At 42.3% G+C, this 12,905-nt stretch overlaps 1 protein-coding gene across 1 annotated transcript in view; it reads right to left on the bottom strand.

Annotated features, from left to right (window-relative positions):
• LOC147894715 (uncharacterized) overlaps positions 1 to 12,905 on the bottom strand; it is a 93,490-nt gene that overhangs the window by 48,735 nt on the left and 31,850 nt on the right. The window contains exon 7 of the mRNA XM_087385359.1: positions 7,363 to 7,451. Coding sequence (XP_087241485.1) covers positions 7,363 to 7,451 — 89 coding nt within the window. The remainder of the gene's footprint in view (positions 1 to 7,362; positions 7,452 to 12,905) is intronic.

Raw genomic sequence — 12,905 nt, forward strand, 5'->3', positions numbered from 1 at the left:
AGTTATTGGCTGTAATTCATGCCATCCATACATCGAAGCACTATCTTTTGGGTGCAGATTTTACTGTTAAAAGAGATCACCAAAGTCTGAGATACTTTTTGACTCAGACCAAGCTTTCCGAGAAGCATATGAAATGGGCAAACATGCTGTCAATGTATCATTTTCAGATTGTCCATACCTCAGGAATTCAAAACAGAGTGGCAGATGCCTTGTCCCGAAGACCCTAGGTCAATAATGTGACTATTGCCTATCATCAGGACCTGGAAGGCATGAGGGAGTGTCAGAAAGTGAAGTATGATAGACGGAAGGCACTTGGCCTACTTATGCCTCTTCCCGTGCCTCAGGCACCGTGGGAAAGTATTACAATGGACTTCATTTTTTATTTGCCAAGATCAAAGTCAGGGAATAATGGGATTTGGACTATAATTAAGGCACCTCGACCCTTGGTCAAAGCCTCTTAATGGGATTTGGACTATAATTAAGGTCACTGATAGATTCAGCAAGCAAGCTCATTTCATTCCGGTTCGCAAAACCATAAAGGCAGATCATATGGCTAAGCTTTTCATGGCACACATCTTTAAGCACCATGGTATGCCTAAGTCCATTGTCAGTGATCGAGATACCAGAATGACCAGTTTATTCTGGAGAGCTTTATTTGATAACATGGGGACGAATCTGAATTTTTCTTCGTCTTTCCATCCCCAGACAGATGGTCAAAGTGAAGTAGCAAATTCTACAGCATTGGATATGCTGAAATGCTACGTGGGTGACCAAGGTTCACACTGGGAAAAGTACCTACCATTGGTAGAGTTTGCTTACAATAATATAGTACACAGCTCTACAGGGAAAGCCCCCTTTGAGGTCATTTATGGGAAGGTGATTTTGCCACCTATCCTAAGGACCAAGGATGAATTATTTGCAGCTGATCAGTTTGTGAGAGACCTCCAGACAGCTTACAGGCAAGTCCGGACAGCAATCAAAAGGTCTCAAGAGAAACATAAAAGAGCTGCAGATAAACATAGGAGACAATTAGATCTCAAGGAAGGGGATTGGGTACTTTTGAAGTTTGAAAAAGCTAGGCTCCGCAAGTTTAAAGGCAAACAGAAAGTGTATGCAAAGTTATCTCCCAGATACTATGGCCCTTTCAAGGTTACAGAAAGAATAAATGAGGTTGCATACAGGTTATCATTGCCAGAGCATTGGAGGATTCACAATGCTTTCCATGTGAGTCTTCTAAAGAAATTCCAGGGGCCAGACCCTACAGAGCCAGTATTAGAGGATCCACTAGAAGTAGATGAGCTGGAGGAGATCCTTCAGCCAGAGCAAATTGTGTACCATACTGTACGCAAAGGCCCTCAAGGCAAGGAGTTTTACAAGTATCTTGTAAAATTCAAGAATTATACGGCATTAGATGCCAAGTGGATGGACAAAGACATGTTATCCGATCATCCACATCTTTTGGATGTTTACAAGGAAGCTTTTCAATTGAGGTCAACTGAATAAAAGCCGAGGGGATGTCACCACAATGTAAATATCCTAAGTCAAAGTACAGTTGACCATTTATTTGATCATAATTAAAGAGTTTTATATGTGTTAATTATGATCAAAGAGTTCTTTTAATGGTCAAAGAATTACTACGGTCAAAGATACTTGACTCTGGTCAAGTAAACCTGACTTCGGTCGGCGGGGAGACTTGATTTATTACCAAGAAGGTTAACTACGGTTAACCAAAGAACTACAGAGCTGACTACGGTCAGAGAGTGTTGACTTCGGTCAACGAGACTTGGCATGTGCCAAGAGGGTTAACCACTGTTAACCAAGATGTGCCAACTTTGGTTGGAGAGACTTGACGACTATAATTAAGGCACCTCGACCCTTGGTCAAAGCCTCTTAATTATAATCAGGAGTGTTGACTCCGGTCAACCAAAGAATAAATATATTTTTTTATATTTGTTATGTGTGCACATGTATTCAGTAGGGACGCCCACCGTGACTAGATCTAGTCCACAATGTGTTGTTTGCATGCAAAGCGCTAACAATGAATGGGTGCCATGGTGGTGCGCTTTAGTTAGTTGTTGCAGGTACTAGGAAGAGTTATTTTCCTCAGTGCTACGGGAGCCTAATCAGAGTCTAGGAGAGGCAGTTCGCGTGACCAAGTGCTTCAAAGACTCCAGAGTTGTCCTTAGTGGCATGTAATTAGGAAAGTAATGTAGAAATTGACAAGTGGCTTGTTGCCAAGAAAGGGAGCCTAAGAGCTCATGTAATGATTCATTCTACGTTGGATTTTTGGGATATGTACAGCTTCCACGCTGAACTCTTGTACTCATTTTCTCTCTAATGAATAAAAACCTTCGGGGGGGTCCAGCCCGACGATTATCCTGGGCCCTAGTGTCTCTATTGAGGGAGGGAGAGAGGGAGAGCAAATGAGAAGTGTTTTGGTTGTCCTTTGCGGGTAGTATTACACATGTGCACATATATGAATATGTATATGTATATTACTATATGCACATGTATACACACACACACACACACACACATCGGTATAAATGCGGGTGGGTGGGTGTGGGTGTGTGTTTGGGGGGCCGGGGGGGGGGGGATGCACGAGCACGCACAGACATATATACAGGCGGCAAGCTGCATGTGCACGCACGCAAGTGCATGTGTGTGTGTGTGTGTGTGTGTGTGTGTGTGAGAGAGAGAGAGAGAGAGAGAGAGAGAGTGAGTGAGTGAGAGAGAGAGAGAGAGAGAGAGAGAGAGAGAGAGAGATTAAAGGCATTCCGCCTTATTCTTCTTTCTCCTTTGCGGATCTCACTGCCAAGAAAGCTTATCATCTTCTTCTACCGCAGCCAAACCAATTGCTTGGTGGAAGGTTTGTCTTGGCCGTATTTGGGACAGTAAGCTCCCGCTTAGACAACGGCTTTTCTTATGGCAGTGTTTGGTTGGTGCTTTGCCAATGGGTTCTTTCTTGGCTGCCAAGCACATTACTTCTTCGCATTGTCCGTCTTGTTCGCATCCAAGGGAGACAATCCTTCATCTACTCTAGACAAGCCCGGTTTCCCGCGACTTTCTTCCTAGATTGGGAACTTATCTTCGTGCCCATTTTCTTCGTATTGCTTTTGGCAAGCAGTTTTAATTGTTTGGGAGATATACCACCACCCCTGACTATATTTAGTTTTTCAGTTGGTGTCATTATTGGGCTCTATGGTCATTATATCATGCCCGTACTTCTCAGCTCTATGGACACTCTGCTGTGGATGTTTATCATTTCTTCCGTTCCATTTTGCTTTGCTCTCCGCATGACGCACATTGCATGAGAGATCTTTCGACGGCCCAGCTAGAAGTGTTTTTTGAGTGTTTTTAGTTCTTTGTACTAGCTGTTCTTTACTAGAGCAGCTTTTACTGCTTTTAGTTGTCCATATTTTGTTATGATTAGTAGCTGTCCCACTCTAGGACAACTATAAATGTAAATGCTTTCTTAATGCAAATTTTCTTTTACAAAATAGAAAGTGTGTGTGTGTGTGTGTGTGTGAGACGCATTGGGGGTCTGAACATTCTCAATATTCAAATGCATTTGCTTGCTCACAGGGGGAAAATGATGATGCAGTTTCTACAAGGAGATCAGCCTTGGGCTTTTATGATCCGCTCTCTCTTATTACATCTTCATACATCTGCTTTTGGGAATTGGCAGCCTACTCAGTGGGAATTTTTATTTGGCTCTATCCAAGGCAAGATCAGAGGATGCCCTTTTGTCTCCTCTCTGCTTCTTGATTGGAAACATATTCTATCCCACTTGGAATGGAAAGGAAGGGACTCACTCTCGGGCAACTCTTTGAGGGCAGAGAATCTCTTTTGGTCCAAAGTATTCCATCCACCTTTGGCCATACAAGAACCCCGACGTTCTTATTTTCTCTCCTTCAAAGGCATTTCATCTGTGGCGGATGTACTTCAGGATGATGGCACAATTCTATCTTTTTCTTTGGCTGCTCGCAAATATGGCTTGGGAGCTCATTATCGTCCTTTATGGCATAAAATTTCAGCAATGCTCCAACCGTACTTGCCGGTACCTCATTTAGAAATTCAGCATCGGCTTGAGGATTGGATTTTACGCTCTCCTTCCTCATATGTCCGTCCTTTAAAGCTTTCACATATTACAGTGTCATCACTATATAAAGTGTTATTACCTCCACCTTGGATTTCCAACAGAGTAAATACTGTTTGGCATATGGATCGTCCAATGAAGTGGTGGAGAAAAAGGCTGCGTCTCCTTTGGCATTACAAAGTCCCTCTTCGACAACAGCTTTTCCTATGGCGAGTTCTCCTTGGCATTTTTCCATCTGGACAGTTACTCGCACACAGACATATTGCTTCAGCTGTTTGTCACAGATGCTCGCACTCTACTGAATCAGTGCTCCATATCTTTTGGTCCTGTCCAAACACTTCTGATCTCATTGCTCTCATCAGACAGAGGCTTCGACAACGATTTCCTACTGTCACTTTTGGCAGATTTTTCTGGTTGTTTGGATTTCATCCCCAGAGACAGGGTTTTGATTTATTTTTTGTATGGGTGCGATATTGGACCCTATGGACTTTATGGATGGATAGAAATCATAGAGTCTTTGGTGATCCGCTATTTTCATCCTTTCTTTTTTTCAAACGATCTCTGCAACAATCATTCTACGATTGTTTTCATACTCATTTGATAGATCAGGATGTGTATACAGCTTATACTGAGATCTTTTGTTGAGTAGTAGCTACTTCGTTTTGAAGCAGCTATGAATGTAATTATTCCATAGAAATAAAAGATTTCTTCTCACCAAAAAAAAAAAAAAGTGTGTGTGAGACAGTTCCCCATTTGTTATGGTCTTGCCTGCACTCTCGGATATTGATCACTAATGTTTCTCATTTGCTGCGGCTTCGGTTTCCCTCTATCAGATTCGGGAAACTCTTCTGGATGTTTGGATGCTTCTCATCTCAGATGTCTCCATTCCTCCTTTTCTTTCAATGGGCTCGTTTTTCAGTACTATGGACTATTTGGACACAGAGATGGCATTTTATGATGGGACAACAGTTCCCTCAGGCATATGCTTTTTTCAGAATGTCCCTCGAGCAATCTTTATATGATAGTTATGCTGTGAGGGATTTGGATTCTAGTAGCCTTGAAGTGTTTTCTCACTCTTTTTGAGTGCTTCCATTAGGCTCTCTTTTGGAGTCTAATGTCATGAACATTGATTTTATGTTAATTTTATAGTCACTGGTTTCACTTTTTTTTTTTTTTTTTAAGTGAGAGAGAGAGAGAGAGAAGGGGGGCGGGGGGGGGGCGCTGCCATGGCGAAAATTACAGCTTCATTAGGAAAAGCGGCGTGTTCACTGTCCACCAACAGTTAATAATGTGGCTATGGGGAGTGCCTTTTACAAGTTGAAATGGGCTCTCTTTGCAAAAGCATACTTTGAGTGCAGAAAATTTGGGCACATGGCTTTGCAACGCCCTTGGTTTTGCACAAAATGGCTCCGGATGCAATGCCCCTTTCCTAAAAAACAAAGATGCCCCTGGGCCTTCTGGGGTTAAAAATAAAGGCAGTAAACCAGCAAGTGCAGCACAGGATAAAGGAAAGGGCGTCCGAACTTCCTCTTCGGAAAAGGTTCTTCTTGTGGCGAGTTCTACTTGGAGTTCTCCCATTCGGACAGCTTTTGGCTCGTCATCATATTGCTCCTGCTACGTGTCGCCGATGTCAGTCTTCAAGAGAGTCTGTGCCTCATATCTTTTGGCATTGCCCAGAATCTTACGATTTTCTATTGTTGCTAAGACAAAGGCTTCTGGTGCGTTTTCCCAGTGATTGTTTTGACAAGTGTTTCTAGCTATTTAGTTTCCACCCTGTAAGGCAAGGCTATGACCTCTTCTTTTAAGTATCAGTTCTTCCGGGCATCCTTAAGGCAATCATTATACAATTGTCTACATGCCCAAGATATAGATTATCCGACCTTCTTGTCATATAATGATATCTTTTGAGAGCTTGTAATTGGCTGTCCCTTTTCATGGGACTGTTCTTTGTAATATAAGGACAACTAGATTTCACCAAAAAAAAAAAGAAAAGTGTGAGTGTGTGTGTGTGTGTGTGTGTGTGTGTGTGAGAGAGAGAGAGAGAGAGAGTGAGAAAGATAGAGAGTTGAATTATCAAGATGTACATTCATTCAAGATGAATCTCCCCATCATTATCACATGGAACAAGAATGGCACTCTACAACCCTTCCATGTCGTGCATCCCCTTTGCGTGCATGCGTGTGTGTGTGTGTGTGTGTGTGTGAGAGAGAGAGAGAGAGAGACATCCTTGGATTATGTAAATGTACATTCATTGGAGATGGATCTCCCCATTATTATCAACATGCAAAAAAAAAGGCATTCCACGGTAATGCACCCTTCTACACCCCCTAAGATCTAGAAACATGAGTGCATATCTTACTATTAAATATTTGCCAAGTCATCGCGCAAGTGCTCTGCTCAAACTCATAAACTCTTTGCAACAATGCAACCTCCACTGCAACAAGTATGACTTGTTTATTTTGCACAAATGTGATCCTCCACTCCAACCTAGCCCGTTGCTCATCATTGCACCACGTAACATTGCTACTAATCTATGCTACTTTGCTCGTGCATGTTTATCCTCACCTAAATTGGCAAAATCCCTTATTGCCAATGATTGTTGCAAGGGATCATTAGCAACACATGGGCAGGCCATGTCTCTACATTTTTTAATTCATATTTGCATCGACGCAAGTCCAAGCCCATGAATGTTGTTTGACATTGCTCTTGGCCGCCAACTCAGTGAAATTTCCTAATAATGAAGGTTGTGTTGAGGCCTTCAACAATTCACATAGAGATGACAGACATGATAAGAGACCTAAAGAGATCCAAACTTACGTTAACCTGAAGCAAGAGGAAGAAGACCTAAATAGCAAAAGAATGAGAAACTCTAAGAGCATCTCGATCCCCCACCTATAAAGAAGATTGTGTGAGTAGATCTTGGCCACATGGCCTAGTGTATACGCATGTGTGTGCACTCGTGCATACATGCACATGAGCATGCACAAATGTTATGTTCAGCATTCTTTATGTTGATAGTCCCTCAAACACTTTCACACCATAACCATCACCCTGAGTAGCATAGACTCAATTTCACTAGTCATATGTCTATACACACACCAGCTCTCTAAACACCCTTGTAATTAAAGGCATTGCAAAGACATATAAGTTTTTTGTCACGGCATACTTATAAATAAAACCACTTAGAAAAGAGATTATCTAGGGAATGCAAACTCTCATTGAATAATAAGAGGAATCCTGATCTAAAGATTCCAGAAAATTACCAATAAAAAAATGGCTCTTTCGTTGAACTTTTCTCCCAGACGGCATAGTAGTAGTGAAGGTTATGCCCATAACGATGCCTTGCATCAATCTACACTTATGTAACAAACAAAGCAACTAACTTATTAGGAAAACTCAAAAACAATAGAATGTGAACCCTGCTTTCAAAACATGTATGCATGCATGCAGAAAAGATTAATTAAGATAATACAATCAAATATTACATGACCTGAATTTCTAGTAGTTCAAAAGACACACTAAGAATAGATAAGAATTAACCGCATGCTTGTACCTTTATCTCAAATTCTTATGAACCTACAAGTAAAGTCAATCATACTATGCTTTCATTCGAAATAACAGAATAATAACTTGTCACTAAAAGACAAATCAAAGAGGTAAAAAAGCTTAAATTCTATTAAACCCAACCCATAAAGAAATTTGTGTTGCCAATCGATGCTAACGTGTACACTACCCCTTAAGAGAGAAGCTCTAGTGTCTCCAACAAGTTTTTCTTCTTCATCATACAGTTTCAATAGATTGCATAGAAAATAGAAAAATTTTACCAGAGCCTCAAATTATTGATTGAACGTGATAACATATCACTTACCCCTACTACTCAAGTAGAAATTTTTTCATTGTAACAAAGAGGAGGACAAAAACATCAGCAATTTAGCAAAAAGAGAAACAATGTAGTTAGAACAATCCATCTCCAATCAAAGGAACAATTACTTGTAGTAATACTGATCATACTTCTCAGCCAGTTCGCAAGACTTCCATCATGTAGAATTTGTATAAAGAGGCAATTCAGATTTGGAGCTTCAAGAGGAAGATAGAGATGGAAGACAAGAGGAAGGATAGAGATGGAAGACAAGAGGGAGGATAGTGAGGAAGTAAGAGCGAAAGAGGGCAAAGAGACATTCCAAATAATATTAGGGAATCCTTATGGTGTAGTAATGCTGCCCATACTTCTCAACTGATTTCCAAGGCTCACCATCACATAGTCTTTATGTCACCACAATGTCAATATCCTAAGTCAAAGTACAGTTGACCATTTATTTGATCATAATTAAAGAATTTTCCATATGGGTTGATTATGGTCAAAAGAGTTTTTCTATTGGTCAAAGAATTGACTACAGTCAAAGATACTTAACTTCGGTCAAGTAAGCCTAATCTCGGTCAGGAAGACTTGGTTTATGCCAAGAAGGTTAACTGCGGTTAACCAAGATGTGCCAACTTCGGTTGGAGAGACTTGACCATAATTAAGGCGCCCCGACCCTTGGTCAAAGCCTCTTAATTATGATCAAGAGCATTGACTTCGGTCAACCAAAGAATAAATATATTTTTATATTTGTTATGTGTGCACAGTGTTCGGTGGGGACGCCCACCATGACTAGAATTAGTCCACAGTGTATTATTTGCATGCAAAGCCCTAACAATTAATAGGTGCCATGGTGATGCGCTTTAATTGTTGCAGGTACTAGGGAGAGTTATTTTCCTAAGCGCAATGGAGCCTAACAAGAGTCTAGGAGGCGGTTCGCGTGACCAAGTGTTTCGAAGACTCCAGAGTTTCCCTTAGTGGCATGTAATTAGGAAAGTAATGTAGAAATTGACAAGTGGCTTGTTGCCAAGAAGGAGAGCCTGAGAGCTCATGTAATTTGAATTCACGTTTTGGATTTTGTATGAAGAGCTTCACGCTGAAACTCTCTCTGTACTCATAATTTTTTCAATGAATAAAATACCTTGGGGGGGGTCCAGCCCGACAAGTTGTCCTGGGCCCTAGTTGCTTGCAGAGTGAGAGGTGAGAGAGTAGGTGAGAGGTAGAAGAAGCGCAAGAGAAACATATTCAGCGTAGGAAATGGTTACATTGGTATCATAGCCTGGATCATTGTTTTCCTTGACAATGACGATCCAAGATGCTCACAGCCAGCCACGTGGACGAAGTGTTGGTGACAGAGAGGCTGACTCGATTGAGTCGTGCGCCTGACGTGAGTTTCCAGGCAGCGTGATAGCGAGCTAATGTCCTGAGCAACGATTGTTTTGGCACCAACACTGCTTTGAGCGTCCGGTAGCGTGGAGGCTGTGTGAAGGGAAATTCTCCGCTGATGACTAAGGAGGCTTTCTTACGCAGGCACAAAAGAGAGGATTGCATGCGCTGGGTACGGTGAACTCCCCGCAAACAAATGCCTTCACGTAGGCGAGGGCTGAGAAGGAAATGTATGGTTGTGAGCCTCACGTGAGCTATGAAAGAGTGCTGGATATTTTCTGACGGGATTTGTAAGTTCCGTCATCGATCCCTTGCGCAGGCGTTAGGTGCTGCAGAAGTGATCAGGACGCAGGCGCAACGCCGTGATGGTCTCTGAGACGGTTCCGGACGCAGTGGGATTCACAAGATAGGGATGCACATCCAAGACAGAGAAGTGTGCAGCAAAATCAGCAAGCATTTGAGCAGATGGTACGCACTCGTATGCAGGAGATGGAAATCTCAAAAGGGATCCAAGAGCTCAGCATTTGTTTCGAGCAGAAACTATGCCTAATGTAGCGTATGATGTGCCAATGCCAGAGGCACACTCGTGTACAGCCCAAGAGAGAGAGATCTCATAGGGGACGGCGGTCTCATAGCAAGAAGAGATCAAGGCATCATCACCGATCTCCAAGTCCTTCACCGTCTACCCCGAGCTCGACTTTTGTATCTTCTTCTTTATCAGATAAACCATCCAAAAAAAGAAGGAAATACAAGAAGTCTAAGAAGAGCAAGTCTTCCAGAGAGACCAAGGAATTCAAAGATGGAGGTAAATCTGTCAAGTTTATGACCTATAATGGACAATATGGTCATACAGACAAAGCATTGCAATTCATCAGGCAGTTTGATGCTGCATTCGGTACAAAAAAGTTTTCAGAATCCTCCAAGTTGAGAATGGTCAGTTTGCACTTGACAGCGACAGCTAGTGCATGGTGGAGTGCACAAACCACAAATGGGTCAGCCCCAAAGAGGTGGAAGGGCTTCAAGAAAGCCTTCTACCAACAGTTCATGCCTAAACAATTTAGAGATCATGTTCTTCAAGATTGAGACAGTTTGCATATGGATGTAGGAGATATAGTGGATGTGTACAACCAAAAATTTTGGGATGCTTATTTGCAGGTTGCACCTTCCAAAAAGATCTCCAAAAGAACCCAAATGAGAAAGTACAGAGCAGGTCTCAGTCCAAAAATTCAGGCAGTGGTTAATGCTTTGGGGGCAAAGAACATCCAGGACATTATGCATTCAACTTTAGTAGCTAGTCTCGTGCCATTACAAGATCCATCAATAGTGCTATCCTTGCATGCAGGAGGTGCTGAAAGGAAGAAAAGTGATTTTTCAAAATCAGAAAAGAAAGAGTATCCCAAGGTTGAAAAGAAAGGGTTTCAGCCTCAAAAGCCGAGGGGTACTCAGCTTACAAAGTCATATAAAGGCAAATCCCCATTCACTCCTGAACAGATAGCTGAATTCTGCAAAAATGGAAAATGCTTTAGACATGGGAAAGAGGGGCATATGGCTACCCAGTGCCCTGAGAAGCCTTCGGGTTCGAAGGAGCAGAAAAAGCCACAAGTACTATCGAGGCCAATGGTGGGAGCAGTGCCATGGAATGTATCCACTAGAACCTCCGCCACATCCAGTGTGGTTCTATGATATATTTTTCCATAGTCAACACAACTAAAATTAAAATTAAATAATATCCAAAGTAAGAAATATCTAAAATACAATTTTGTAACAAAAGTCTAGCTGAATAGTTAGGCCAATTACAACTAGTGACACATAGCACCTTCCTAGGTGGTATGCAATGGCCATCAACCTTGACTTTAGGCTTCGTCTTCTTGGTACATTGGAGGTCGAAGTCATCATATGTGGTATTCAATATGGCAATGTACGCAAGCTGACATGTCCCAGCACTCCTGAAACCTCTGATCTGCAAGTAAACTGCAAGTAAACGCAAGAACACACACAACGTGAGAAAACTGAGCATGCTGCTCACCACCCAACCATGACATCTACGGGATGTAATCCCGAATTAGGAGATGTCCCCTCCGAGCCACGAGCTGAGCTACTGGCACGAACTCCCAACCAGATCCAAACCAGCCTGCTGTCCCATACCACCAAGTGGCGCTGTGAAGCTTGGGATCTGCTACTGGGCCTTGGGCTACGCTATGATGCAGGCGCGCGTCCGCAACTCAATCTAGGATCAGACCTAGCACCTGGGAACGAAACTTGCTCCCATTGGCTCACTGAGAACTGAACCCCTGCTCACTGAGAACTGAACCCCTGGACCCCTTATATAGACTCGGGCCCCAAGCGCCAAAAATAGCGAAGACCTCTAACTGGTTCGTACCCTTGCCACTCAACCCGAGAATCAAGCCTGCCTAGCTCTAAGCCTCCCCAGGCTACCTGAGCTAGTCTTGTGTACCCAGTACACGTCAGATATCAATCCGTGCACATGACATACTTCCCCTCCTCTAAGAACTCACTCCTGAGTTCGCTAAAAATGTTCTTTGGAGGTTTTATAATGTCTCCCATGTTGCATCCTCCTCAACACGATCCTTCCACTTGATCTTGTATTCCGTGATAGATCGATTACGAATCTGTCTGTCACGAAATTCAAGAATACACTTAGGTTCGTGTGGAATAAAAGTCAAATTTGTAACTTCTATTACTCGTGAGGAGAAACAAGTTGATCATCCGCACCCAAGACTTCTTTCAGTCTACTGACATGAAAGACTGGATGTACTTTAACATCAGGAGGCAATTCTAGTCGATATGCAACTGGTCCAATTCTTTTAATGACCTTGAACGGACCACAGTATTTGGGGGATAATTTCGGAACCAAACCAGTACTTAGGCTCTTGGATTCCTTGAGAATTCGCAAATATACCATCGTTCCTTCAGAGAACTCTCTAGGTGAACGATGTCTATTAGCATAAAATCTGTCCCGATCTTGGGCACTTCTAATAGACTCCTTGGCAAACTGCAACATTTCCTGCATGTCTTGCAAGAAGTTCTTTGCAGCATCATTTTGAATCCCTTTTAACCCAACCATAACTGGTGACTTAGGTTGAAACCCATACATCAGCAAATTCTATCATAGGTAGATAATCTTCCCATGAAGACTATCTCTTAGATACATATGCCCGAAGCATATCTTTAACCAATTGCTTGACCTTCTTTGTACTGCCATCGGATTGTGCATGATCTAAGGAACTCATACTTAGAGTAGTTTCTAACTTCTCAAAAACAAGTGTCCAAAAGTTACTTGTAAACTTTGAGTCCCTGTCACTGACTATGTCAGAGGGTAAACCATACAGGTTAAACAAGTGGTCCACAAACTCGTGAGCCAGCTGAACAACTGAAATAGTTGTTCTAGTAGGTAAGAATCTAGCCATTTTTGTCAGACGGTCGACTATGACCCAAATGGAGTCATGACCCTTGCGCGTTCGAGGCAAACCAGTAATAAAATCCATGGAAATACTTTCCCATTTATTGCCTGGAATCTGTAATGGCTGTAATAAACCCGCG

This window comes from Dipteris shenzhenensis, chromosome 14, assembly GCF_047967505.1.
Source record: "Dipteris shenzhenensis isolate YYH24624 ecotype China chromosome 14, Dip_SZ_1.0, whole genome shotgun sequence".
Classification (NCBI taxonomy): Eukaryota; Viridiplantae; Streptophyta; class Polypodiopsida; order Gleicheniales; family Dipteridaceae; genus Dipteris; species Dipteris shenzhenensis.